The 24,385-nt window shown below is 39.4% G+C and overlaps 2 protein-coding genes and 1 pseudogene across 2 annotated transcripts in view; 1 reads left to right on the top strand and 2 right to left on the bottom strand.

The window, feature by feature from the left end:
* Nucleotides 1-1,047: 1,047 nt before the first annotated feature.
* On the bottom strand, nucleotides 1,048-24,278 carry DDIAS (DNA damage induced apoptosis suppressor). Its single transcript, XM_025929078.2, has 5 exons — nucleotides 24,169-24,278; nucleotides 13,097-13,225; nucleotides 6,804-6,965; nucleotides 5,794-5,911; nucleotides 1,048-4,455 (listed from the first exon to the last, which is right to left on the bottom strand). The coding sequence occupies exons 2-5, from the start codon at nucleotides 13,207-13,209 to the stop codon at nucleotides 1,879-1,881; spliced, it is 2,970 nt and encodes a 989-aa protein (XP_025784863.1). The 5' UTR covers nucleotides 13,210-13,225; nucleotides 24,169-24,278; the 3' UTR covers nucleotides 1,048-1,878.
* On the bottom strand, nucleotides 11,690-13,067 carry LOC112865051 (zinc finger protein 232 pseudogene; annotated as a pseudogene).
* The window catches only part of PRCP (prolylcarboxypeptidase), a 140,906-nt gene continuing 140,797 nt past the window's right edge, over nucleotides 24,277-24,385 (top strand). The window contains exon 1 of the mRNA XM_025928077.2: nucleotides 24,277-24,370. The gene's annotated coding sequence lies outside the window, so the exon portion shown is untranslated. The remainder of the gene's footprint in view (nucleotides 24,371-24,385) is intronic.

The following is a 24,385-nucleotide window of genomic DNA, read 5'->3' as shown; positions in this document are numbered from 1 at the left end:
ATCTTAACTGTGGGATGTTCTACAAAACAATGGTCTGATTTCTTCAAAGAGCCAGTGTTGAAAAATAAGAGGTAAAGTTCTAGAAGAGACAAGAAACATAATGAAACACCATGAATGAAACTTAATGAATTCCTGGTTAAACATCATCAACAATTATAAGGTAATTTAGGGACAAGTAGAAAAATTTGATTATGCACTGAATATTACATGATATTTGGACAATTGCTGTTATTTTTCTTTGGAATGATAATGATACTGCAATTCTGTAGAAGAAAAACACTTACTCTAAGGAAACTCAGGTTGAAGTATTTGGGAGTGAAATGTCCTATCTGCAGCTTATCTTCAAATGGTTCAGCAAAAACAACTATATGTATCCATTCATACACAATAAAAACAAATACGCATACACAAAAGGCAAAATCTTAAAAATGATTTTACTATTCTTCCAAATTCTGTGTTTATATATTTTCAAAATAAAAGTTGGGTGGGGGGAGATCCAAAAAGCCAGTAGTGACAAGGCAATGATGGGTATAATAATCAACAGCCCAACTAGAAAGATGAGCACTAAACGGAAGGTGTGTATCATTTTCTGAGATTAAAGAAGCTGTGGAAGAGTACAGATATGGACAAGTGGGTAGCTATGGGTGTGGGAAGTTGAGGGAATACCAAATGAGCTCAATCTTCCCCATGATGTATGAGGTGAGGAGAGTAGTGTGGGTTGGAGGTATTAAGAGTGAAGATTTGGAATGGCCACTGTGACAAACAGCAAAGGAAGCTGACCGGACATATGTAAAAGATTTCACAGGGTACAGCTGAGGTGCTGCTAAGGATAGTCTAGAAACTACTCATTTTTGCTCCTCTAAGCTTTTCAAGCTTATCTCCTATCATAGGACTTACCAGATGCTTACTAATTGTTTATTTTACTAGACCTTGAGTTTCTTGAGGGAACAGGCTTGACTTTCATTTTTGAGTTCCTAGCACCTAGCCCAGTGCCTGATATGTAGTGACCATTCAATAGTTACTAAATAAAATAATGACAGTTTCACATTTAACTGTAAATAGTAGGTTTTTATTGACCTTTCTTATCCCCAGCCCATAAATGTTGCTGGGTTAAATTAATTCTGTACCACACTCCCATAGCATAAATGTTTTAGTACCCATTAAAAACCTCTATCACTGCATTTACTGCATTGCCCTGAAATTGTGTTATATGTCTGTCTTATCCAGCAGACTAAAATCTTTTGAGATTACTGATCTGGTAGCTTTGTATCACAAACTCAGCACAGTAGTTGGTCCTAACATATAGCAGGCATTTTCTGAGATGAACAGACCAATCAAGACTTTAAGTTTTGGTTTGCAAAAGCTTTATTTCTAAATATACATGTGATTTTAACAAATACTTTTAATAAGCAAAATTAACAGTGTTACTAAAGGACAATCAACAATATAAGATAAAGTGCCAAAGTGTTTGAACAAATGTATGCTGGAAAAAACAATGGCTTTATTTTTTATTTTTATTTTTTTAAGTTTATTTATTTTTGACAAAGAGAGCACACGTGCGCACAGGAGGGGCAGGGAGAGAGGGAGACAGAGAATCCCAAGCAGGCTCTGCACCCTCAGCAAAGAGCCCAGTGTGGGGCTGGAACTCACAAAACATGAGACCATGACCCTGGTCGAAATCAAGAGAGTCAGACATTTAACCGACTGCAACACCCACGTGCCCAAACAAAGGGTTTATGTTTTAAAAAGCACGACGATACCTATTTACTATTTGCCTCTGTTCAAGTTCTCAAAATGGCAAGATTGCCTTCCATACCACGGGAGCCAAGTTTCCAAACAGATTTACTTTTAAAAGTTTAGCAATTAGGTTCAGGTGACTTACGAAAATAATTCAGGAGACCAACTGCTTTTAGTCTCAGGCACAGAAGGTGGCCAATTTTTTGAAAACGGAAGGCAACATTTGACTTCTGAACAAGAATCAAGTCCCAAAACTGACTCTTTGCAAAACCAGTCTGAACTTGTGTTAAGAGTTTTCTGTTTTGTTACTCCTGCTGTAAACATGTTCTTTAACTCCTTTTTAATTAAACATTTTTCAATTCTTCGTTTGACACATTTCAGTTTCTTTCTCAGTGGTTCTTTTTGATCAGGAGAATCACAGGCAGCAGAGCATTTCCTTAGACTCAAGGCTTGGAATCCAAGCATTTCTGAAGGAAATACTTTTTTAGTGGTAGGAGGGACCCATTCATCTTCAGTTTCAAGACACTCAGCAAAAGGACTATTGTTGAAAACCTCTGATTGTGGAATACCAGATATAACAGGGCTTCTGGATTTCTGGCTCGGCGTCCTTACATTGTTTGGACAGCTAGGGGTGGCTTGCTGTGCATCATTTTCAGAGGAAATCTTTCTTTTTTTATAGTTACCATCAAGATCCAAATAAAGGTCAGGTAAATTTTTGAAAGCTCCTTTCATCCCATGAATTCTTGTTTGGTGGAATCCTGCAACTGGAGTTGACTGTGAACATGGAACAAAGTCTTGGCTATCTACAAAATCATATTCTGAATCTGACTGACAATGAGGTGGAGAAGAGCATGTTCTTGGACATAGAGTGGCAGACATACTTTGCAAAGACAATTTTTGTGAAAACTGGCTGGAATTCTCAGGGAGTGATCTCATTAGAAAATCAGATTCTATATGATGACTTTCTGCCAAAGATTTTCCCCACTGTAACAAAACATGCTGTGACTTTTTCGTAATTTCTGTTGTGATGTCCATTTCTTTAGCACTATCATCAAAGAGATCAGCAGAAGCATCGTAGCTACCTTCGTGACCAGTAGAATAGTTCTGTGTTAAGTTATTATTGATATGTCTACCAGGCATTTCTTTCAGTATAATTGTAGTTGTATCTGGACTACAGCCAAGAGCTTCTGGAGGATACGTAAGTTTCCTGCAAATTGTAAAACTGTCATCTTGGTTCTTTGGCCATCTACAATGTTGTTTATTTTCTAAGTTACAAAGGTCAGAAACATCATTATATCTCCTAGAACCCAAAGCTACCAACTTTTCACTCATTTCTGAAAGTGATTTTTCTCCACACCTATTGAAGTATTTGCTACTGAGACAAGAATGGTCACTCTCTGAAGTAGTGAGCTTAAGTGAAATTTCAGCCCTATGTAGTGGAATTCTGGTAGACTTCAGAGTAACTGTTGTTCCTAAACTTTTTGAAGATGGAAACAGAGCTGAGAGATAAGCATTTGATGGAAAATATTCAGAAATATCACTTCCATTACTATTTATAGAGACAACCTCTGCTGTGTTATTTAACTGTGACTCCTTTTGAACACAAGGACTTGAATTTGCTTCACAGTTGGAAAAGAAGTTATCTTTGCTACAGCTTGCCTTGACTGTTGCTTGTGATGATCTTAAAGCTACAGGTGGTGTATGCAAGGCTCCAGTTCTCTGGGAAGCCACAGATAACCTGACGTGGTCTGCCTGTAATCTATCGATATTATCTAGATGACATTTCCTATTACTGGCATGTGTCTGAGTTGTAGCAATTTCACTTTCGATAACTGCCAGGAACTCGTTCAGGCTTTCAGAGAATGGCAGATCATCCCAAATCTCAGTGTCACAGTCCTGGGAACCACTAGCTATTTCTCCAAGTCTGAGTGATGAAGGTGTACAACATGTAGATCTCTTCTGAAGACGAGGGGGGTTATCTAAATCAAGATACTGGTCACATGTTAGCTCATGCTGGGAATATTGATTTTTAATTTCCACTGCGCTGTGGAAGGATTTTTTATTATTTGACTCCAGGAGCTCTCGCATTTTTAAAGGGAAAAAATTAGAGTCAACAATTCCGATTTCATGACTGCTATGGACTACACTGGGCTGATAAGCTTGCAAGACAAGTTCTTCATCCAACTTCTGGGCTGTACTCTTTTTATCCATGTATGAAACAAGGCTCCAAGAACCCCGAAAGGCATCATGGCAGCTATGGGAACCAGTGGCCTCGGAAAAAGAGATGCACTTTCTGTTCTGGTGAAGAGTACCAATGGCCTTGCTTTGTTCTGAAGCTGAAAAATCATCACCTGTTAGGTGTGAAAGTGTGTAAGTGAGTTCAAGTGATGCCTGCCAGAATCTTGAAAAACTATCTCTGCCATGGGACTTGAAGAAACCAGAACTGCTGTCAGGGCCACATATGCTGCTGAGATCACTATTTGTGTGTTCTAAAGCAAGTAAGTGGCTATTTGGTGCCTGGGAGCCATCATGAAGTTTCCTGAAATGAGAAAGCTGTAAAAGCTGATGGAAGTAGTCAATGACAGTGAAGCCTGCAACACCTGGGTCTGGTAGAACAATCTGGCAAGCTATTAGTGTTCTTACTTCTCTCTTGTGGTCAGAACGTTGCTTTAAGAAGTTATTGGAATCTGAACCTCGTCCATGTTGGTTTCCAAAATTCTGTCAAAGTAAATGAAGTTAAATGAGAATACACATTTTTTCCTTTGACTCAAAGGTGAAACAGGGACTTAACAGATTAAAACAGACACAATTACATCTCCTACTCCTATAGTTTTAATTTCTGTAGTGTTATAGGTAGAGAAGCATAAGTAATAGAAATAAACCTTGGAGTAAAGAGACTGGTTCTAACATTTACTAGGGTTGGGGCTTAGGACAAATTATTTAACTTCTCTGAATCTTAGTTTTCTCATGTATAAATTAAGGATAAATATGCAGGACTACTGTATTATCAATAATACTTGGAAAACTATAGTGCTTAGCAAATAGTAGTTGCTCAATAAATAGTGCCTACTATTATATTTCTCATTAGTGTCCATAAACTTCGAATGTTTAAGGAAGTGTTCCCACTCATAAAGAAGAAAAAAAAGAAAAAAAAAAAAAAAAAAGGAAGAAGAGAGGCGCTTGGTGGTGCAGTTGGTTTAGAGCCTGACTTTTGATTTTGGTTAACGATCTCACAGTTTGTGAATTTGAGCCCCACATCATCTCTGCACTGACAATGCAGAGCCTGCGTGGGATTCTCTCTCTCTGCCCCTCCCTCACTTATGTCCCTTCCTCCCTGCCCCCAACCCCGCCAAGATAAATAAACTCTAATAAAAAAAAAATAAGAAAAAGAACAAGAACCATCTAAGACTTTAACAGGAAAAAAAAAGCTCTGTAACTCCTAATTTACTGCTTTGAGTTTTTCTCACTGTTCAGCTATGGAATGCTCTATTCCCACTTGTGAAACCCTGAATCCAGTGTGGGCAAAATTTCCATTTGTTTCCTTTAGCATAGAGGAGACAGAAAATGATTATTCCTTTAGAGTCAGTATATTCTTGTAACTTCTACATCACTTTTGTAATTCTTTAAGGCCATCCTTCCCACTTATCCTTAAAGTAACCAATATTCAGACGCTTTGCTTTCCATGTTCGTTCCCTCCTTCTTTTACAGCTGATAGAATCAAAAAGCTAAAGAGTTGATACAAATTTTACTACAGAATTTAAACAAAATTTGGAGATGAAATAAACACCGAATATCAAAACAAAATTATGTATTCTGAATTTAAAATAAACTTGGATTTTTAAAGCTCTGAAATCTTTGAACTGGGATCTTCTGACTTTTGAAAGAGGGAGTTGTCACATTGGTGTTTTAACAGATCATGTATAACCTATTTTTTATACATTTAAAATGTTATAGACTCTCACATTTATGACTCCTAAAAACTACTCAGAAAAGTCAAATCATTTATTACAATGGAAATGTTAAAGGAATACTAAAAAGAAAGCTAGTTTCAATTACCGTCACTCCAAAAATAAAGCTTTGTCCAATGAAGCAAATTTCAACTGCTTTAGTTAATAGGTTCTGAATTGCATCACTGTCCAGTGTTTCTGAAATTTCATTATGGTCCTGAATGTACCTTGATTGGAAAGAAAATTAAAAACGTGAAGAGAAAAAATTTGAAATTTTAACTTGCCATAAAGAAAATACAATTAGTTTGAAAATGCAGTATAACCTTTTCAGTTACCTGTAGGAAAAAAGTGTCTTTAAAAATAAGGCATTTTGCTCCCTCTCTAGTGTCCCATAGCCTAGAAAGCCAAAAACTATCAAGTGTATTATAAAGTAGATGCCTTCCTAGTAATCAGGCCCAGTATTTATTCCAAAAGTGGCTGTAGGAGTAGTAATGGAATCTCTAGCCCTTGTCCTCAAAGCAGAGGCAATTCTTTTCTCTTCCCTGGCAATGCAGTTTGCTCTCAACTATAAGGAAATAGAGATTTCTTCTGTCAGGGGATTGGGGGAGGAGGGTGGAAGACTGAAGGGAAGAAAAAGTTTTAATTGCTTATATATATCTTTCATACGTCTCAGGACATCTTATTAGGTCAAACTATGCAGATGAAGACACAAGGTAAGTGAGAGGAACGACAACATTTCTACCTCTGATATGCAAATATTCCCTCAATAGCTTCTTCAACCTCAAGGGACTTTAGCCACTTCAATAGTTTGAAATGGTTTGAAACAATTTTACTTTCTTATTCCGTATTTCTCCAATCTGGATTGGACTATTGTAAATTAATATTTTAACTACACTTCAGTTGGTCTAACTAAAAGGAGCCTAGTTTAACATCACAATGTGTAATCAGAAAATAAATACCTTTCTATTTCTTTGATTATCTTTTAAAGGAACTGATGATCTGAGGTCAAGCTATCATATTTTAACTAAATGCATACTATCTTAAAAACATGTATCTTCAAATTCTATTGGTATACTAAATGAGTAGCTAGGAAAAAAAAAATGCTTTAAATATTCTTACCTGTGCAAAGCAGTGGCTGTAAGACCAAAAAATGCATCTAAGCAGCTCCCAAATACAGTAATGCCAAACAATTTGCTTGATTCTGCAACTTTTAAGGAAAGTTTATATCTGTAACTGGCATTTTCAGCTTTACCAGTGGAGCCACATTTTGGACAATTAGACCTGAAAGAGAGGAGGAAATAAAAAAGGATAGAGATGTTCATTAATTTTTTTTTATATTACAGGAAACAAATCTGGAAAAGATTAAAAATAATATTGTGTGTACAAATGTACTTATATAACTTATATCCTTCTTAAACAATTTCAACCACCATCTTTTGAATCTCTATTCATAACAACTACTTTTACGATTTAAGTAGCACCAAATTGATAGAAACCTGAAGAAAAACTGTGTGAGAGAAGAAAGTGGAAAAAGAGGGAGAGAGAGTGAGAGGGAAAGGAGGAAGGGAGGAACAGATAGATTTTCTTATTGGGTAAATTATCATTAACAAATCGAGGCATATAATAAACAGTCTAGAATTGGGAGGCAAAGTAAACATTAACGAAGTGAACACCACACCAACAGAATACCTGATGTTTAATGTCTATCTTTTATTTAGAAAACAGTATCTGTGAAGAGAATAATGAATAATCTTGAAATATTTAAAAAATCTTGATACACAAAGTACCTAGTTCCATGGTCAACTGTAACTCTACTATTATGTACTAGCAGTCAGGTCTTGGGATAGTTACTAAATCCCTTAAAACCTTGATTTTCTAATCTGTAAAAATGGGGTTGAAGAATAAAATGAGACAAAATCTAAGAAAAGAAAGTAAAGAAAGGATCTAGTGCAGATCTTGCCAAATTAATGACTATTGGTCTGCTTCTTCCTCATAGTTATATTAAATACTGTGATGATTACTGTCAACTCTACTTAGTGTTTCCCTCCTTTCTAGTTGTTTGCAAGGTCTTACAACTGTGATAGCCATCTTTCAGATTCTTAAATTTAGCAAAATAACCCCTTAGTACATCTTATGGTAGTTGTTAATCCTAGGACTTTATTTTTGTCTCGTGTCCCTAATGATCTGGCTTCAAAATGAGTGGTAAAATGCAAATAGAAAATAATGTTAGAGATGGTTGTATAATTGATGGTTGCCAGATAGCCACTAGGGGGAGCTTAAAATCCATAGTTCACAAGGTGACTATTTTGAACAGAGGTTAATCCTTTCTATAAGTTACTGATTCATAATCACTAGATCTGTGCTAATTATTATCTTTTTGCCACACTGAAAATGGCTCTGTGCCAATCCATTCATCTAACCTTACCCTTATGTATTAATAATGCATTTGGGTCTAATGTAAAACTATTATTAAATCTTAGAAAAATATGCATCAGCATTTTGCAGTTTACAAACTAAAGTGGGGGCCCTAGAGCCTACCTACTAGTCAACCCTGGCCACTACTGCTTCTCTAATTCCTACTTCCCTCTAGAAGCACCTCCTACATGGAGAATGCAATTTGAAAATCATCACTGCTCTAATTTTGAAGGTTAAAAAAAGAAAAAAGTTAACTCCATAGGACACAAACACCTATTTTGTTTGCTGTTGCTAAAGATTTGAGGTTCAATAAAATTCTTAGGGAGCAGACCTTTTTCTCTTCATTGTCTCTAAAATGTATAAAGGCTAGAGTATAGAATTCTTCTGTCATAAATTTGCTCTTCTGTAACCGTGGGGAAATGAGAGAATTCCTTCCTTCCTTCCTTCCTTCCTTCCTTCCTTCCTTCCTTCCTTCCTTCCTCCCTCCCTCCCTCCCTCCCTCCCTCCTTCCTTTCTCTCTTTCTTTCTTTCTGAATGTGGAAGCAGGGCAGAGGGAGAGAAAGAATCTTAAGCAGGCTCCATGTTCAGCATGGAGCCAATCACGGGGCGGGGTCCCATGACCCTGGGATCATGACCTGAGCCAAAATCAAGAGTTGGATGCTCAACCAACTCAGCCATCCAGGTGCCCCAAGAGGGTGAGGAATTTGTTTCCTGTGTTGGCTTACAAATGATTCCAAGTAAGAAAAAAGGGAAGCAGAAGTAACAGTAGAAAAGATACACACTGGAAATCACAGGGATGTATTTTTTATATAATGTCAATATAATATATAGAGACAATAGGTTATATTTCTGTGGACTATAGTTCTACATGCAAGGACAATTGCTGTGGGTTTTATGTACCGAAACAGTTCAGTCACAGCTCCCTTACCAGGGCATCTTAAGCTCTGGAACGGGGTCAGTGATGTCATTCTGGATACATATTCCACTGCTAATTTGAAGGTAACTTGGTAATTAGGAATATAGCCAGTAGTCATGTTGTTTAGGCTTGAATATGTTTCTGCCACTAACTAGATAGCTGTGTTATTTGGGGCAAGTTATTTAACTTTTCTAAGCTTTAATTTTTCTCCTCTGAAGGCTGGCATTAACAATAGCATCACCTCATAGGGCTGGTGTATTAAAAAATACAATGCTTACAAAGCTCCTAGCAAAGTACTTACATGTATGGTAAATGTTTGTTCATGTTATCTATTATTATTACCAGACTCAAGAGGGAACAATGGCACTACTGTTCAACCTAAATTTTTGAGGCAGATTACCTTTAAAAAAATTTTTTTTACTGTTTATTTTTGAGAAAGAGTGCAAACAGGGGAGGGGCAGAGAGAGGGGGAGACAAAGAACCGAAAGCAGGCTCCAGGCCAAGCTGTTAGCACAGAGCCCACCATGGGGCTCAAACTTGTGAACCATGAGATCACGACCTGAGCTAAAGTTGACTGAACCACCCAGGTGCCCTGAGGCAGATTATCTTTAAAATAAATGACTTGGTAAAAAAACACACCCCAAAACCAGTTTTAAAAATATTTCACATGTATAGACTACTGATTATGTAGCACACAATGTCCTAATAAGCATTTCATGTATCTTAACTCATTATATCCTTTATAACAACCCAATGAGGCAGTTATTACCTTCCCCATTTTGAGGCCCAGATAATTCAAGTGACTTGCCCAAGGCTACAGTTTCAATTGGCAGGGTTGGGAGTTTGGCTCCTGAACAGGCAGTTTGGCTCCAGAGAATTATGCTTTTTAATCACCATAACATACTGCAATACGTAAAGTGTACCTATAGAAACTATCATATTGTCATTCATTCATTCAACAAACGTTTTTGTGCTTTTGTTATAAACTAGACCTTGGCCTGGATGCTGAGGATTTAATGATGAATACCACAAGCGGGGTTGTTCTGAGTTTATAAATGCATACCTGAGAGAATGGCTCAATAAAAGAACAAGTGATAAGGGGATCTTCTGGAAAGATCCCTTAAAGTCTAGATGGGTGTTGGAACTGCTAATTCTTCCCCATTGAATGCTAACTAGACAGACTATTTAAGAATATTGCTGGGGGTGGAGGGGGGTGGCGCTTGGGGGCTCAGTCGATTGAGCAGGAGCATCGGACTTCCGCTCAGGTCATGATCTTATGATTCAGGGCCCCTGTCCAGCTCTGTGCTGACTGCTGAGCCTGGAGCTTGCTTCGGATTCTATATCTCCCTCTCTCTCTGCCCCTCCCCTACTCACTCTCTCTCTCTCAAAAATAAATAATCATTAAAAAAAAGAATATTGCTGGCATACTATTCTTCCATACTACTAAGTACTTACTATATATCCTCTATGCAGAAAAGAAAGTGTTCTTAAAAAACTCCAACCCTAACCCTTACTTGTACTTTAAAAATCAAAGAATCTTAGACTCTCAGGTATAATTGGCCTGTATCTCAGGACCACAATAAAGTATTATGTGTCAAGCACCATTCAAGCTGCTGAAAGGTAGAGATTTCTAACAGTCTCTGTTCTCAAGGAATTTATTTAAAAAAATAATCTAGGTATAATGCAAAAATAAACCAACAATAAGGAAACAAAGAAAAAAACCCTATTTCTAGGGATATTCCAGAAGTGGACTAAATTTTCATCAGGATTGAGATGTACTCTCAAGAAGTTATTTTTCTCCTCTAAAGTAGAACCAATCCAAGAAAATCTTATGTCCTGGTACGATGAATTTTTTCAAAAGAACTTATTATAACTAACTTTTATGTAATCTAGTCCTATAATAACTTACTTTTTTTTTAATGTTTATTTACTTATTTTGAGAGAGAGAGAGAGAGAGAGAGAGAATGAGAGCTAGTGAGCTGGGGAGGGGCAGCTGTCAGCTCAGAGCCTGATGCAGGGCTCGATCTCACAAACTGTGAGATCATGACCTAAGCCGAGATCAAGAATCAGACACTCAACTCACTGAGCCACCCAGACGCCCCATAGTCCCACAATTTATTAAACAAAAGTACAATTCTGTCTGTAGGCACTTTCACCTTTAGTACATTGGGCAGGCTTTTCTCTGGAATGAATTCTCTGACGATTAAGGAGCTCTGAACTCCACCTATAAGCTTTCCCACATTTTTTACATAAAAAAGGTTTCTTTCCACTGTGAAGTCTCAGATACTGACTTAGATATGAATTCTGACTGAAGGTCTTCCTACACTCATTACACTCATAGGACATTGATATGCCCAAATTCGAAAGACCCCCAAGAACAAACCACCAGAGTCCAGAGTCAAAGCCAAGCAGCAAGGGTCGTTTATTGCAGGTTCGAACCCGGACCTCCGCGCACTCGCTACCGGTGACGCTAAGAGGTCACGAGCGAGGATCTTACAGCTTCTTTTATAGACAGGCACAAACAAGTTAGGGATTTTTCAGGGTTACAGAGCTGTTATTGGTTGTCATTTAAATTTGAACGCTCAGCAGAACTTGTTTGGTTCCCGCCTTTATTTCAAACCACTCAGCAGAACTTGATTGGTTCCCGCCTTTAGGTCAGACTACAATCGGGCACGCCCTGGCTGGTTCCAGGAACGGCTGGGGGGGGGGGGGGGGCTCTTTTCTTTGCAGTTGAGGGTACACCTGGTAATTTTTCTCTTAGTCTCTCAACATCTCCCCTGAATGAAACCTCCGATGCCAAAGAAGATGAGCACTCCACCGGAAGGACTTCCTACACTCATTACATTTGTAGGGTTTCCTCTTGTATGAATTCTCTGATGTTGAATGAGGTTTGACTTCTGGTTGAAGGTTTTCCCACAGTTGCTACACTTACAGCATTTTTCTCCAGAATGAATTGTCTCATGGATATACGGTGTGAGTGATAAATGAAGACTTTACCACATTCACTACATTTACGGTCTTCCCTGTGGGAGTTTTCTTATGAGTGAAAATCGTCTGCCTGAAGCATTTCTCCTGGACAGGGGACCCCCTCGTTCTCTCCACTTCGGGATTTCTCTGTTGCTGCTCTAAAGTGCTCTGAACTTCAGAGGTAGCTTCAAAAGTAGAGGTGCCAGTGGTGAGTTTTTCTGAGAACACCTGTGATTCTACTTTGTAATGAGTGGTTGTGGCAGTGATCCTTTGTCCCTGGACTGTGTGTCATCTTCACTCATTGGGAAAGGCCAAGTCTCCTGAGATTCACACTGGAACTGGGTCTCCTTAGACTGGAGTTGGATGCTTGGTGCCTCCTGGGCTGCTCCCAGAGGTGCCTTCTCCTCCCATGGGTCTTCTTGTACAGGTCCATGTGTAGGGCCTAGGATCTGGAGGTGATCAGGCACCACCTGGTTTGCATGGAACCAAAACTTCCAAGAGACCATCCTCAGAGTAAGCCCAAGGGGAAGGAAGAGTAGCTTGAATCTTGTTCAGGGCTTTGAAGGCAGAAAAGACACACAGAAACACACACTAACTGCTCCACCTGGCCTGAGAGAGATCTGAACTTGGCAACTCCCCCTCTACTGTTGCTTCTCTGTCCAGCCTAAAGACCAATGCTCTGGCTCCCCTAATTGATCACATGTCCCCTTCTCACCTATAGTCCTGGTTCACCAAGTCCTTTCTGTAAATGCTCTAGCACAGTTAGTTTCCTTTCCACTTTTGGGATGGTTTCTGGTATGATGGATGTAAACCTTACTTGCCTTGAGTCGTAGGAAATCTATAGTGTACACATGTATTTCCTCTCATGCTTACAGACTTTACTTTTTTTTTTTTTAAGTTTATTTATTTATTTTGAGACAGAGAGAGAGAGCAGAAGGGAAGGGACAGAGGTGGGGGCAAAAGAGAGGATCCTAAGCAAGCTCCATGCTGTCAGTGCAGAGCCTGACACAGGGGTTGAAATCATGAACCGCGAGATCATTACCTGAGCCAAAGTCAAGAGTCGACGCTTAACAGACTGAACCACCCAGGGCACCACCACAGGCTTTATTTTTACCTTTTGGAGACCAGGATTAGTCGAGAGAAGCACTTCTGACATGATGGATAGATAAAACTGGAATTCTGGAGAGCAAGAACTGAGGCAAGAAGAAATCTTCTCCCTCCATTCATGTGTTCTTACTGTGTCCTACAAAACAAAATAGCCATGGGATGATTGGCAAATCTTTAACTATATGTACATAATTCATCTCTTAGGAAAACAACTTAGCCTCCACTGTAAAGCAAATAGATAGATGGCTTTTGTGGTTAAGTGCCAATGTATTGGAAAACTCATTTTATTTTTCTGCCTAATTAAAACTATTAATAGTAAGAAGACAAGATTTAAAACAAAGTAGCTCAAACAAATATTCTGTTTTTTAATAAATGCTGCATCCCAGTAACCAGGAAAGATATCATTTAGACCTTTTCACATATTTAAAAGAGCTATAAGAGCTTGTTTCTTCAATTAATAGGAAGGAACTTAAAGAAACTTACATGATTCTTTTAAAGAATCTAAATTGGTAGGGGCGCCTGGGTGGCGCAGTCGGTTAAGCGTCCGACTTCAGCCAGGTCACGATCTCGCGGTCCGTGAGTTCGAGCCCCGCGTCAGGCTCTGGGCTGATGGCCCAGAGCCTGGAGCCTGTTTCCGATTCTGTGTCTCCCTCTCTCTCTGCCCCTTCCCTGTTCATGCTCTGTCTCTCTCTGTCCCAAAAATAAATAAACGTTGAAAAAAAAAATTAAAAAAAAAAAAAAAGAATCTAAATTGGTAAATGGTTCTTTTTGGCTGAAAAAAAATCGCCTTATTAGATTTCGGTGTATATATTTTACACAGCCTAATGAAAAAAAAAAAAGATAATTCTGATTCTGCAAACAGAAAAATAAAAATGTTACATGGTCAAGAGAGTACAAAGTACTTTAAGATCCTTGTATAAAACACTCAGAGAAGCAGAACAGTAAAATAGCAATGGTCTCCTCTTTTTAAAAATTCAAATGTTGGTTTATCAAAAATTTAAAAATTGATTAGCTTGGGGCCCCTGGGTGGCTTAGTCGGTTGAGTGACTGCCTCTTGATTTTGGCTCAAGTCATGCTCTCGTGGTTTGTGGGATCAAGCCCTGTGTCGGGCTCCACACTGACAGCACAGAGCCTGCTTGGGATTCTCTCTCTCTCAAAATAAATAAACTTAAGAAAAAAATTTTTAAACGGACTAGTTTATTCAAAGCATGTTTAAGATAGAGTTGCATCAATAAATTTTCATTTGTAAACATATGGCAAAAGGTTTCAATTTCTGAAAATGGGTGGAACTGTTTCTGTGACTGGCATCAGCAAATTCAAACAAAGTGATACTGATTCTATCAATCAAATATTTCTGTGAAAATAAAATCTTGCCATCTAGGCAGTAAGATGAAAACCTGCAAAGATGAAACATAAAGGGGCGCCTGGCTGGCTCAGTCAGTAGAGCATGCAACTCTTGATCTCAGGGTCATGAGTTTGAGCCCCATATCGGGCATGGAGCCTACTTAAAAATAAAAAGATGAAACATAAAGGGATTTATATAAATCACTGACCTATGTTATTAAAGGGAGCATAGAAAAAAGAAAAAATCTAATCCTAATTCTTTGTTGTTAATCCTTGTTTTGGGACCCTTAGGATAACGTGAGCAGTAAGGTTTTATCATAAGCAGATATGTAGTCCCAGATTTGGTTGTCCTCTTAGGTCACAAGGCAATCTCTAAGGGCAAAGTAGAGTAGGTGAATGGGCTACAAGGGGAAGGCAGAAAGGTCACAGAATACTGAATTAGTGCTCTTAACCTCAAGTTCCTTTCCAACACAACAAATGACAGAATGTAAGTCAGCAAAGGCATCTTCCCTCTAAATCTCCTCTAAAATCCAGTTTGGGGTAGAGTGTAACACGGTGGTACACCTATCTGTGAGCTATGGGAGATAAAGGCACAGCTCCCTCCTGAAAAATGTTGTCTCTTACCTGCTTAAAATGATGCTATTTAGATTGAAGCCACAGTTCCTTACAATGGTCTATGAGGCTCTTGGTCATTTAGCCTTACCTCCTTGACCTCACCCTGTACCACACTCCCTCTTAATCTCTGCACTTCAGTCCATGCTCGCCTTTTTTCTGCTCCTCAAACACACCAAACAATTTCTCTTCCCAGAAGCTTCTGAGAAGAGTAATCTGTAACTAATGTTACCCCTGAGAGAGCCCCACATTATTTCAAGTAGACTCACCAGCTTTCCTCTTAGCTTCTGTGGCATCACCCATTTTATTCCTTCATAGAACTAATGCTGCCTGTGATATATCCAACCATGAAAATGCATATATTATCTTACTTATTTTTGTTTGTTCTACTCCTACTAGTCTGAAAGTTCCTTGAAGAAAGGGATGTAGTCTAACTTGTGTTCTACTATATATCTCCAGTGCTCAGAATATATTATACTCTCAATATTCTGAATAGAAAACTATAAGCAGAATTTTGCAATTTAAGAAAAAATTTCATGATAGTAGGTATATGCAATATAACAGAATTTCCTTTTTCATTTAAAGCTCCATTTAAAAAGCCTTCCTCTGGGGCACCTAGGTGTCTGAGCCGGTTAAGCTTCTGACTATTGATTTCAGCTCAGGTCATTATCTCTTGGTTGGTGGGATAAAGCCCCATGTCAGGCTCTGTGCTGACAGCACGAAGCCTGCTTGGGATTCTCTCTCTGCCCCACTACCCTCCAAATAAATAAACTTAAAAAATACAAAAGGCTTCCTCTTTTAACAAAAAGATGATGGCTTTTCTTTTTTTCCAGCATCTTATACTACTGTACTTCTATAGTCCTACCATCTGTTTTCTTTGTCTACTCTGATCATTTCCATTTGGTTTTATTCTCCCAAATACCTTTTCTCTTGATTCTCTCTCGTTATTTATGTGTCAGTAATCTATGCTTAAAGAGAACACATCCCTTGTTCTCTTCTCAACCCTCCAACATTTCCCTATTACAGTATGTTTTACATTTCTCTGCCTTTGCTTCTTTTCATTCTTCCCTCTAAAATGTTCTTTCATTTTCCTGGCTAATGCTTATTCTTCTTTAAGAGTCTTCTCAGGGGCTTTCATCTCCAGGAAGCTTCTCAGGTTAAAGACCCTACTTTTTTCCACATCATAGTAAACTTACCTGTTTAATGTTTTTTTTGCTGGAAACCAGTGTAAGATCTTAGAGGGACCATCTCATTATATCCCCAGGGCCAAGCTCAAAAACTGTCAATCTGAACTTCAGCTGTTAACTTTCTTCTTGATGTTTAGCTTTCCTTTACCTAAGCCAGTTTTGCCATATACCACTAAATACACAATTTTACCAAATCACAAAATAATCTTATATTTATATAGAGAGTGCACAGAATAGTTTCACATATAATACCTTATTTAAAACTTATTTTAATCATCCACATTATATCTTCATTTCCATTGTTCCCCCTTAATTGTGGTCAAATTATGAGCAGAGACTATCTTCTTTAGGGCTCTAAAATAGAATTTTAGGGGCACTTAGGTGGCTCAGTCAATTAAGGGTCTGACTCGATTTTGGTTCAGGTCACTACCTCATGGTAAGATCGAGCTCTGCAATGGGTGTGGGGCTTGCTTAAGATTCTCTCCCTCTTCCTTTGCCCCTCCCTTGCTCACGCTCTCCCTCAAAAAAATTCTAGACATAAAAAAAGATTCTCTGGGTTCACTGGGTGGCTCAGTTGGTGAAGTGTCCAACTTCAGCTCAGGTCATGACCTCATGATTCATGAGTTCAAGCCCCACATTGGACTCAGTGCTGATAGTGCAGGGCCTGCTTGGGATTTTGTCTACCTCTTTCTCTGCCCCTCCCCTGCTCATGCTTGCTCTTTTTCAAAATAAATAAACTTAAAAAAAAAAAAAAAGAAAAAGATTCTTTCTCTCACAAAAAAGTAAAACAAAATATTGTACCACAACTATATGGGCATTCATCAGATCATATTCTTAGACAAACTGTTATCAAATTCAAACCTTAGGAAATAGAATAAACCTTAAAAGATAACTAACTAGGACACTGTGCTATTGTAGGGAAAACAATGAAAAGATGTTTACTGTCTAATTGGGCAGACAGCTCACCAACAAATGAAAAACACAAGCAGAAATATTTGGGTTATTTCTAAATTCACTGTGCAAGCACTAATTGCTAGATTTTAAAAGTAAAATTGATTAAATTATATTTATGTAAGGGTTTATTGCCCTCTAGTGGATCAAATAAGTATGTCTAAAAAACTACAGTATTCACAAATTACTGGCAAAATGAAAAAGGTCATTAAACTATTTTTACTATTTATGTTTCACCTGGTAAACTTCAGAAATGGAAAGAAGGCTTCTCATTAATTGTCTAGTGGACAAAAATGCATTAAGATCCTTTCAGGCAGTCACTGTTAGTTATTCCTTTTGCTGTTTTTATAGTATTTCCTTCAGGACACTTGTTATCTAGTTGGTTTTAGCTCTCTACTGTTTGGCTTGTAGTGTGGTAAATTCATGTTTGATGGAGAACTGAATGAAGCATCAGGAATAAATATATACTAAAATTATGAAACCTTATGATAGACTTGGGAACAATTTCATATTTAGTAGCTCTTGCTTTTGATAAGGATGGTGATATAGCGTTACAGTTCTTTCAGCTCCAGCACAGCCAGAAAACCATATTCCAATACATATTGTCAATTTTTTATTGTGCAGCTGCTAAATACCAGGTACTGGGGATAATATAAGTGATGGGCAAAACAGACAATAATCACATAAAAAATTTAACTGAATTTTAACATAGTAAACTCTATAAAAAAAACTAGGGGCTCCTGGGTCACTTGGTTAAGCATCTGACTCTTGATGTTGGCTCAGGTCATGATCCAGGGCTGTAGGTTCAAGCCCTGCATTGTCCTCCTCACTGAACATGAAGCCTGCTTGGGTTTTCTCACTCTCTCTCTCTCTCTCTCTCTCTCCCCTCCCTGCTCACATGCTCCTTCTCTTTAAAAAAAAAAAAAACGTACATAATGCTAGGAGAAAATATAACAAGGAGACTTTTCTAGTCTTAGCTTGGAGGAGTGGGGAGAAAGGAAAATAGGCAAACACATAATCTTTGTTTGAAAAATATTTTGGGGGCACCTGGGTGCATCAATCAGTAAAGTGGCCGACTCTTGATTTTGGCTCAGGTCATGACATCATGGTTAGTGGGATCAAGCCCCACACTGGGCTCCACAGTAACAGTGTAGAACCTGCTTGGGATTCTCACTAGCCCGTCTGCCACTCATGTGCACTTGCATGCTCTCTCTCTGAAAATAAACTTAAAAAAAAAAAAAAAAAAAGAAAAAAGAAAAGGTATTTTGAAAATGCATTACATTTATACTTTTAAAAACCAATAAATATAAAAAAACACTAGGTAGGGAACACAGCAATAACATATAAAGCAAATCTTGGGTCCTCTCAATCTCTCATACATAAAAGTAGAAACAAGGAGGGGTGCCTGGGTGGTTCATCTATTGAGAATCCGACTCCTGATTTCAGCTTAGGTCATGATCTTGTGGTTCATTGCCTTGAGCCCTGAGTTGGGCTCTGTGCTGGCAATTCAGAGCCTGCTTGGATCCCCTCTCTCTCCCTCTCTCTGCCCCTCCCCCTTATATTTGTGTGTGTGCTTGCACTCTCTCTCTCTCTCTCAAAATAAATAAACTTTATAAAAATGCTCTGGAATACCTGCTTTCTTTCTTTCTAGTCAAGCTATATGAGAATATGAACCATATCCAAACGTGCTTTACTAATTTGCCATGAAAAATTATAATCACAGGGGACACATCTTAAGCCCGTATTTTCTTTTGGGTATAACTGTATGTCAAGCCAAATTATAAAGAGAAAGTTGCTTGAAGAGGGGGCATTACGTGAATCAAATATTTTAATGGAATCGGGCTAATATAGCTGATGAATCTTTTTCACACGAGAGATGGTTTTGACAATGGGCCCAGATACATAAATCATTGATTACCATCCATTTTCATACTAGCCAAGTGGTTCTCAAACTTTAGTGTGCCTCAAAATCACCTAGAAGGCCTAATAAAATGGACTTCTGGGACCCAATTTGAGTTTGACTCAGTAAATCTGGGAGGAGGACCAGAGAATTTGTATGTCTCACAAGTTCTCAGATCATGTTTATGCTGCCTAGGCTTGAAAATCACTGGCTAGCCACTGAGGCCATCGGATAGTGAACAACACTTGTGATTAACATGGTTATAGTTAAATCGTAAAGCCTGAGAGCATTACAGTATCTTTCATATTACTTTGTAAATCTTTGCTCTAATCTATTATCTGGGGACCCTTCAGCTTACCTCCTTCACTATCAATTTCCTAGAAAGCAGCTTAATATGAAAAACCATGCCCCTAGCCCCTACATACACACACACACTAACATACTTTTTTTTCTCCTCTGGGCTAACCTAGAAAATCAGAATAATTTTTTTAAACATGTTTATGTATTTTTGAGAGAGAAAGAGCACACAAGCACACAAGGGGCAGAGAGAGAGGGAGACAGAGGATGCGAAGTGGGCTCTGTGCTGAGAGCAGAGCCCAAAGCAGGACTCATGCTCACAAACCTCAAGATCATGACCTCAGCGGAAGTCAGATGCTTAACTGACTGAGTCACCCAGGTGCCCCTACAGTAATTCTTATTAAATGTTAGATCTTGGAGAAAAATTTAATTAAGTGTTTAATATTGCTGGGGACACACATTCCTGTCTCATTCAAGGTCCTTTTACCTAGACTAAGAATCAAATTGACATGAGACTGGTTAACAAGAAATCAAATTTAATACACGCATACGTACAGGAATCCACACAGACATGGAAATTCCAAAGACAGTCAAGCAAAATGAGGTATACTGTATATGTCATCCTGAACTAAGGAGAAGTGGGTAGAGGAAGTACAAAGCTTTTCCTGAATCTGCTACATTTTGATTGTTTTTTAACTCAAAAGAATCTTCATGTCAAAGAGGCCCATCATGGGGCAGCTTCCATACTCCCCAAACTGTTCTTGCTTTGCAAGAAAACCTGTCACTTTGCTGCTCTCAGATTTCCTGTTTCATACTATATAGGCCAAGAGGCCTCACCTATGGGAAGGGTGGCTATTTTGAGCTGTTTACTTAAAACTATCTAAAGGTCACCCCCAAGGGTACATTGTCTAATTTTTCTAAAAGTAGTCATAACAAATCCTTGAGAAATGATTTACTGACAGTAACATGAAAATTCTAGAAAGGGATAAGAGAAGGCAGGAGACGGAAAATTAAACAAAAAACAAAGAAAGAAAACCTCTTTTGTTTGGAGAAGTATTGGTGAAAAATACTTTTATTAATTTTTTTAAGTTGATTTATTTATTTATTTTGAGAGAGAGAGAGAGAGAGAGAGAGAGAGAGAGAGAGAGAGAGAATGCCAAGCAGGTTCAGTGCTGTCAGTATAGAGTCTGATATGGGGCTCGAACTCAGGAACTGTGAGATCAGGACCTGAGCCAAAATCAAGAGTTGGCTGCTTACCTAACTGGGCCACTCAGGAGCCCCAGTGAAAAATACTTTTAATTTTTTTTTAACATTTATTTATTTTTGAGAGACAGAGAGGCAGAGCGTGAGCAGGGGAGGGGCAAAGAGAGGGAGACACAGAATCAGAAGCAGGCTCCAGGCTCCGAGGCTGTCAGCACAGAGCCTGACACAGGGCTCGAACCCACAAACTGTGAGATCATGACGTGAGCCGAAGTCAGACGCTCAACTGACTGAGCCACCCAGGAGCCCCCAAAATACTTTTAAAATACTACCCAAGAGGGGCAGCTGGGTGGCTCAGTCCATAGAGCATACAACTTTTTTTTTTTAATGTTTATTTTTGATAGCATGCTTGAGTTGGGGAGGGACAGGAACAAGGGAGACAGGATCTGAAGCAGGCTCTGTGCTGACAGCAGTGAGCCCGATGCAGGTCTTGAATTCACAAACTGTGAGATTATGATCTGAGCCAATGCTCACCGACGAGCCACTCAGGCACCCGAAGCATGCAACTCTTAATCTCAGGACACCGAGTTCAAGTTCCACGCTGGGTATGGGGCCTACTTAAAAGAAAAAACCCAAAACAACAACAAAAAACTCAAAACACTACCCAAGAATATCTTAGTACAACACAGTCTGTCTAATGAATTTATGATACATGCAGTACTATTCTAGGGATGGGAAAGGGGACAGTTACAGATAGAAAAGACAGGCTCTAGTGTTCAAGAAATTTATAAGGTACATATAATATCTGCAAGATCCAGATTTCCACATCTCAACAGCTTACCAGAGAGCCAACTATTTTGATATTTCATAGACATCTCAAGTAAAAAAGGTAAAAAAGTTGAATTCTTAGTTTCCTCTCAAACTGCTTTGTAGAAGCTGCTTTTATTTTTTTTTATTTTTATTTTTTTTAAATTTTTTTTTTTCAACGTTTATTTATTTTTGGGACAGAGAGAGACAGAGCATGAACGGGGGAGGGGCAGAGAAAGAGGAAGACACAGAATCGGAAACAGGCTCCAGGCTCTGAGCCATCAGCCCAGAGCCTGACGCGGGGCTCGAACTCACGGACCGCGAGATCGTGACCTGGCTGAAGTCGGACGCTTAACCGACTGCGCCACCCAGGCGCCCCGAAGCTGCTTTTAGACAACAGTCTTGAGCAATGGAACGTAGAGCAAGGCAAAAAGGCGCACAGTGACCACCTGGCTGAATACAGACAGGCCCGTCAGGTGACCCACCTCAAAATATCCGTAGGCCCTAACAGACCAATGGACCAGTTACCAAAAAAGGGAAAATTCCATTCGAAGCCACACCTCCTCATCTTCTCCCTTTAAAAATGGCCCCCCAACCTCCACTGCCTTGAGGCAGATGGTCTCTCCTTTGCTGTCCTGCCCACTGCTCCCTTGTGGTGTATTCAATAAACTTCTATCTCCTTTGTTCTGCCTTGGATGAATCCTTTCACCACCTGCACTGCGCCACCGGATTCTATGCGGTTATCTCCCCACATTTGGGGGCCGCCATCCGATCTGACAGACATCACATTCTTTTCTTACAATTTTCTTCATCTCACCAAATGGTACTACTCTCCAACCAGTTAAGTCAGGTCAAATACCTAGGAGTCATCTTTCATTTATTTTTCCCTCAAATCCCACATTATACCCATCAGTGTGTCCTTGGATCTATTTCCATATCTAAAAACCATCTACTTTCCCTCCCTTATATTCTGCCACCAACTTAATCCAAACCACCATCACCTGCTTCTGCTGCTGCATTAACCTAACCACGTGATCTGGTCCCTGCCCATCTCTCCAGATTCATCACCTGTTCTTTCCGAATATATTCCAGCAACACTGGTCTTTTCCTAGGTTCTTGAACACTCAAATGCCAAGCTCTTTCCTGCCTCTAGGCCTTTGCACAACCTATTCACTCTGGAATTTTCTTCCTTTTCTCTATTGTGTGGGTGGATCATTCTCACCTTTTAAGCCTTGTAAACTGTCCACTCCTCTGTTAAAAAGAAAATCACAGATCCCAAATGGAGTCACTTAGGCAGAGTCCCCAAACCAGGGCTTAATATCTAAATCTAACTGTAGTTTCAACCTTCCCCAGAAATGTAGTCTTAACTAGTCAGTAAGGAATTTTCCGATCTGTGCCGACGTCGGGCTCTCTCCCTCCTACAAAGGTAATCTGTATAAGATTCCTCGCTCTCCCCTCTGAGGGAAAGTGACCTTGCCTGGAACAATCCTTTTTTTTTTTTTTTTTTTTTGTAATAATTTTCTTGCCTCACTCTCCTTCCTATAAAAACCTTCCATTTTGTACAACTCTTCAGAGCTCCCTTCTACTTTCTAGATAAGATGCTGCCTGAATCATTTAATAAAGCTAATTCATTTTCAAATTTACTTGGCTGAATTGTTTTTTAAGACCTCAGGGAGGCCTTCCCAGACCAACCTAACTCCATCAGATTGCCCTGTTATCCTTAACTCCCTGCATAAAAGGTTTAAGTTCCATTAGGTGAAGAATCTAACTTCTTTACCATTGTAATCTCAGGGCCTACCAATTCTTGGCAGAGGGAGGCACTTACAACTATCTATGGAATAACTACTGGATATTTTGTGACCCAATCTTGCAGGGCAGTAAAGCCTTCCTGACTGAAAAGGCTTAATAAACTGAGACTTTTAAGAATTGGCTACGTTGGGGATGGGGTTAGAAGAGGTCTGCAGGTGAGATGGGAAGGTGCATTTGAGGAACTCAAAAAAGGCATTTCGTAGGACTGGAGCCTAGAGTGGTGAAAAACAAAGAGAGGTAGGCAAAGGCTAGGTGAGAAGGACCCTGTAAAACATGTGAAGGAGTTTAGACTTAAACCTGAGGGCAAATAGGAAGCAAGGAAAGGCTTTAAGGGGGGGGGGGCGGTGTGTGCCCTGATCAGATATGATTTACATATAGCCTGGCAATACGGAGACTGGATTGGAAAGTAACATGATTGAAAGAAGACTCGCTGGGAGGCTGATGACTTAAGTGGCGAGAACTTTAAGGATTTGAGATATTTAAGAGGCTGGTAATGAGTGGCTGGATAGGAGATAAGGAAGGAGTCTAGAAAATTGCCAGTTTCTGGTTTGAGCACACTGGTCACTTAAGCGAAGCACTTTTCCCTCCAGGCTGTCAAAGAGGTTTGGAAAAGACTCCCTTTCCGTACGTATTACTCGTCATAGCAGCCTGCTAAAACCATATCTCTGAGCACCTCAAAAGCTGGAGTAGTACTTTTCCTCTTCGTATTACCGGTTCCAGACACTCCCCCGTAACTAGCTCGATGGCACAGTAAATGTTGAGTAAACGTTCGCTGAGCGGTTATCAACAGCACTAAAATTTAAATGACCGACCTTTTTACCCTTTACCCTCCCGACCACTGTTTTACGGAAAAGACTAACTCCCGAAGAAACAAAATAGAATGCTGTAAGTCTCATTTATAACAACAATGAAGGCTTCGTTAGGGGCCTCGCCCTTTGCGCGCCCCGTGACTCTCTCCCCACAGCTCCTCACCTGAGACACAGAACCGAGACCTGCCCGGGCGACGCTCGTTGGCGCAGGCCACCAGGACTCAGCGACCAGCCAAGCGCCTTGAATTGAATCTCCCGCGTCCTTTTCCGCAGGAAGTGACGCTTTGGCCTTGGTCCCTCAGAGCCAATCAGAAGAAGGCGCCGCAGAGGGTGGAGATTGAACACTGCGTTCTGTGAGCATTCGGGTACGACCATTTTCA

Source organism: Puma concolor, chromosome D1, assembly GCF_028749965.1.
Source record: "Puma concolor isolate L17-30 chromosome D1, mPumCon1.1.hap2, whole genome shotgun sequence".
In the NCBI taxonomy this organism is placed as follows: Eukaryota; Metazoa; Chordata; class Mammalia; order Carnivora; family Felidae; genus Puma; species Puma concolor.
This window is presented reverse-complemented; position numbering and strand designations above follow the sequence as displayed.

Excerpts from the sequence above, each read along its gene's own strand:
- DDIAS (XM_025929078.2), bottom strand. The coding sequence starts at position 13,209 with ATGAATGGAGGGAGAAGATTTCTTCTTGCCTCAGTTCTTGCTCTCCAG. Across the intron at positions 6,966-13,096 it reads CTAATCCTGGTCTCCAAAAG|GTCTAATTGTCCAAAATGTG; the intron begins GTAAAAATAAAG and ends CCTCTCTTTCAG. Across the intron at positions 5,912-6,803 it reads ACAGCCACTGCTTTGCACAG|GTACATTCAGGACCATAATG; the intron begins GTAAGAATATTT and ends TTTCCAATCAAG.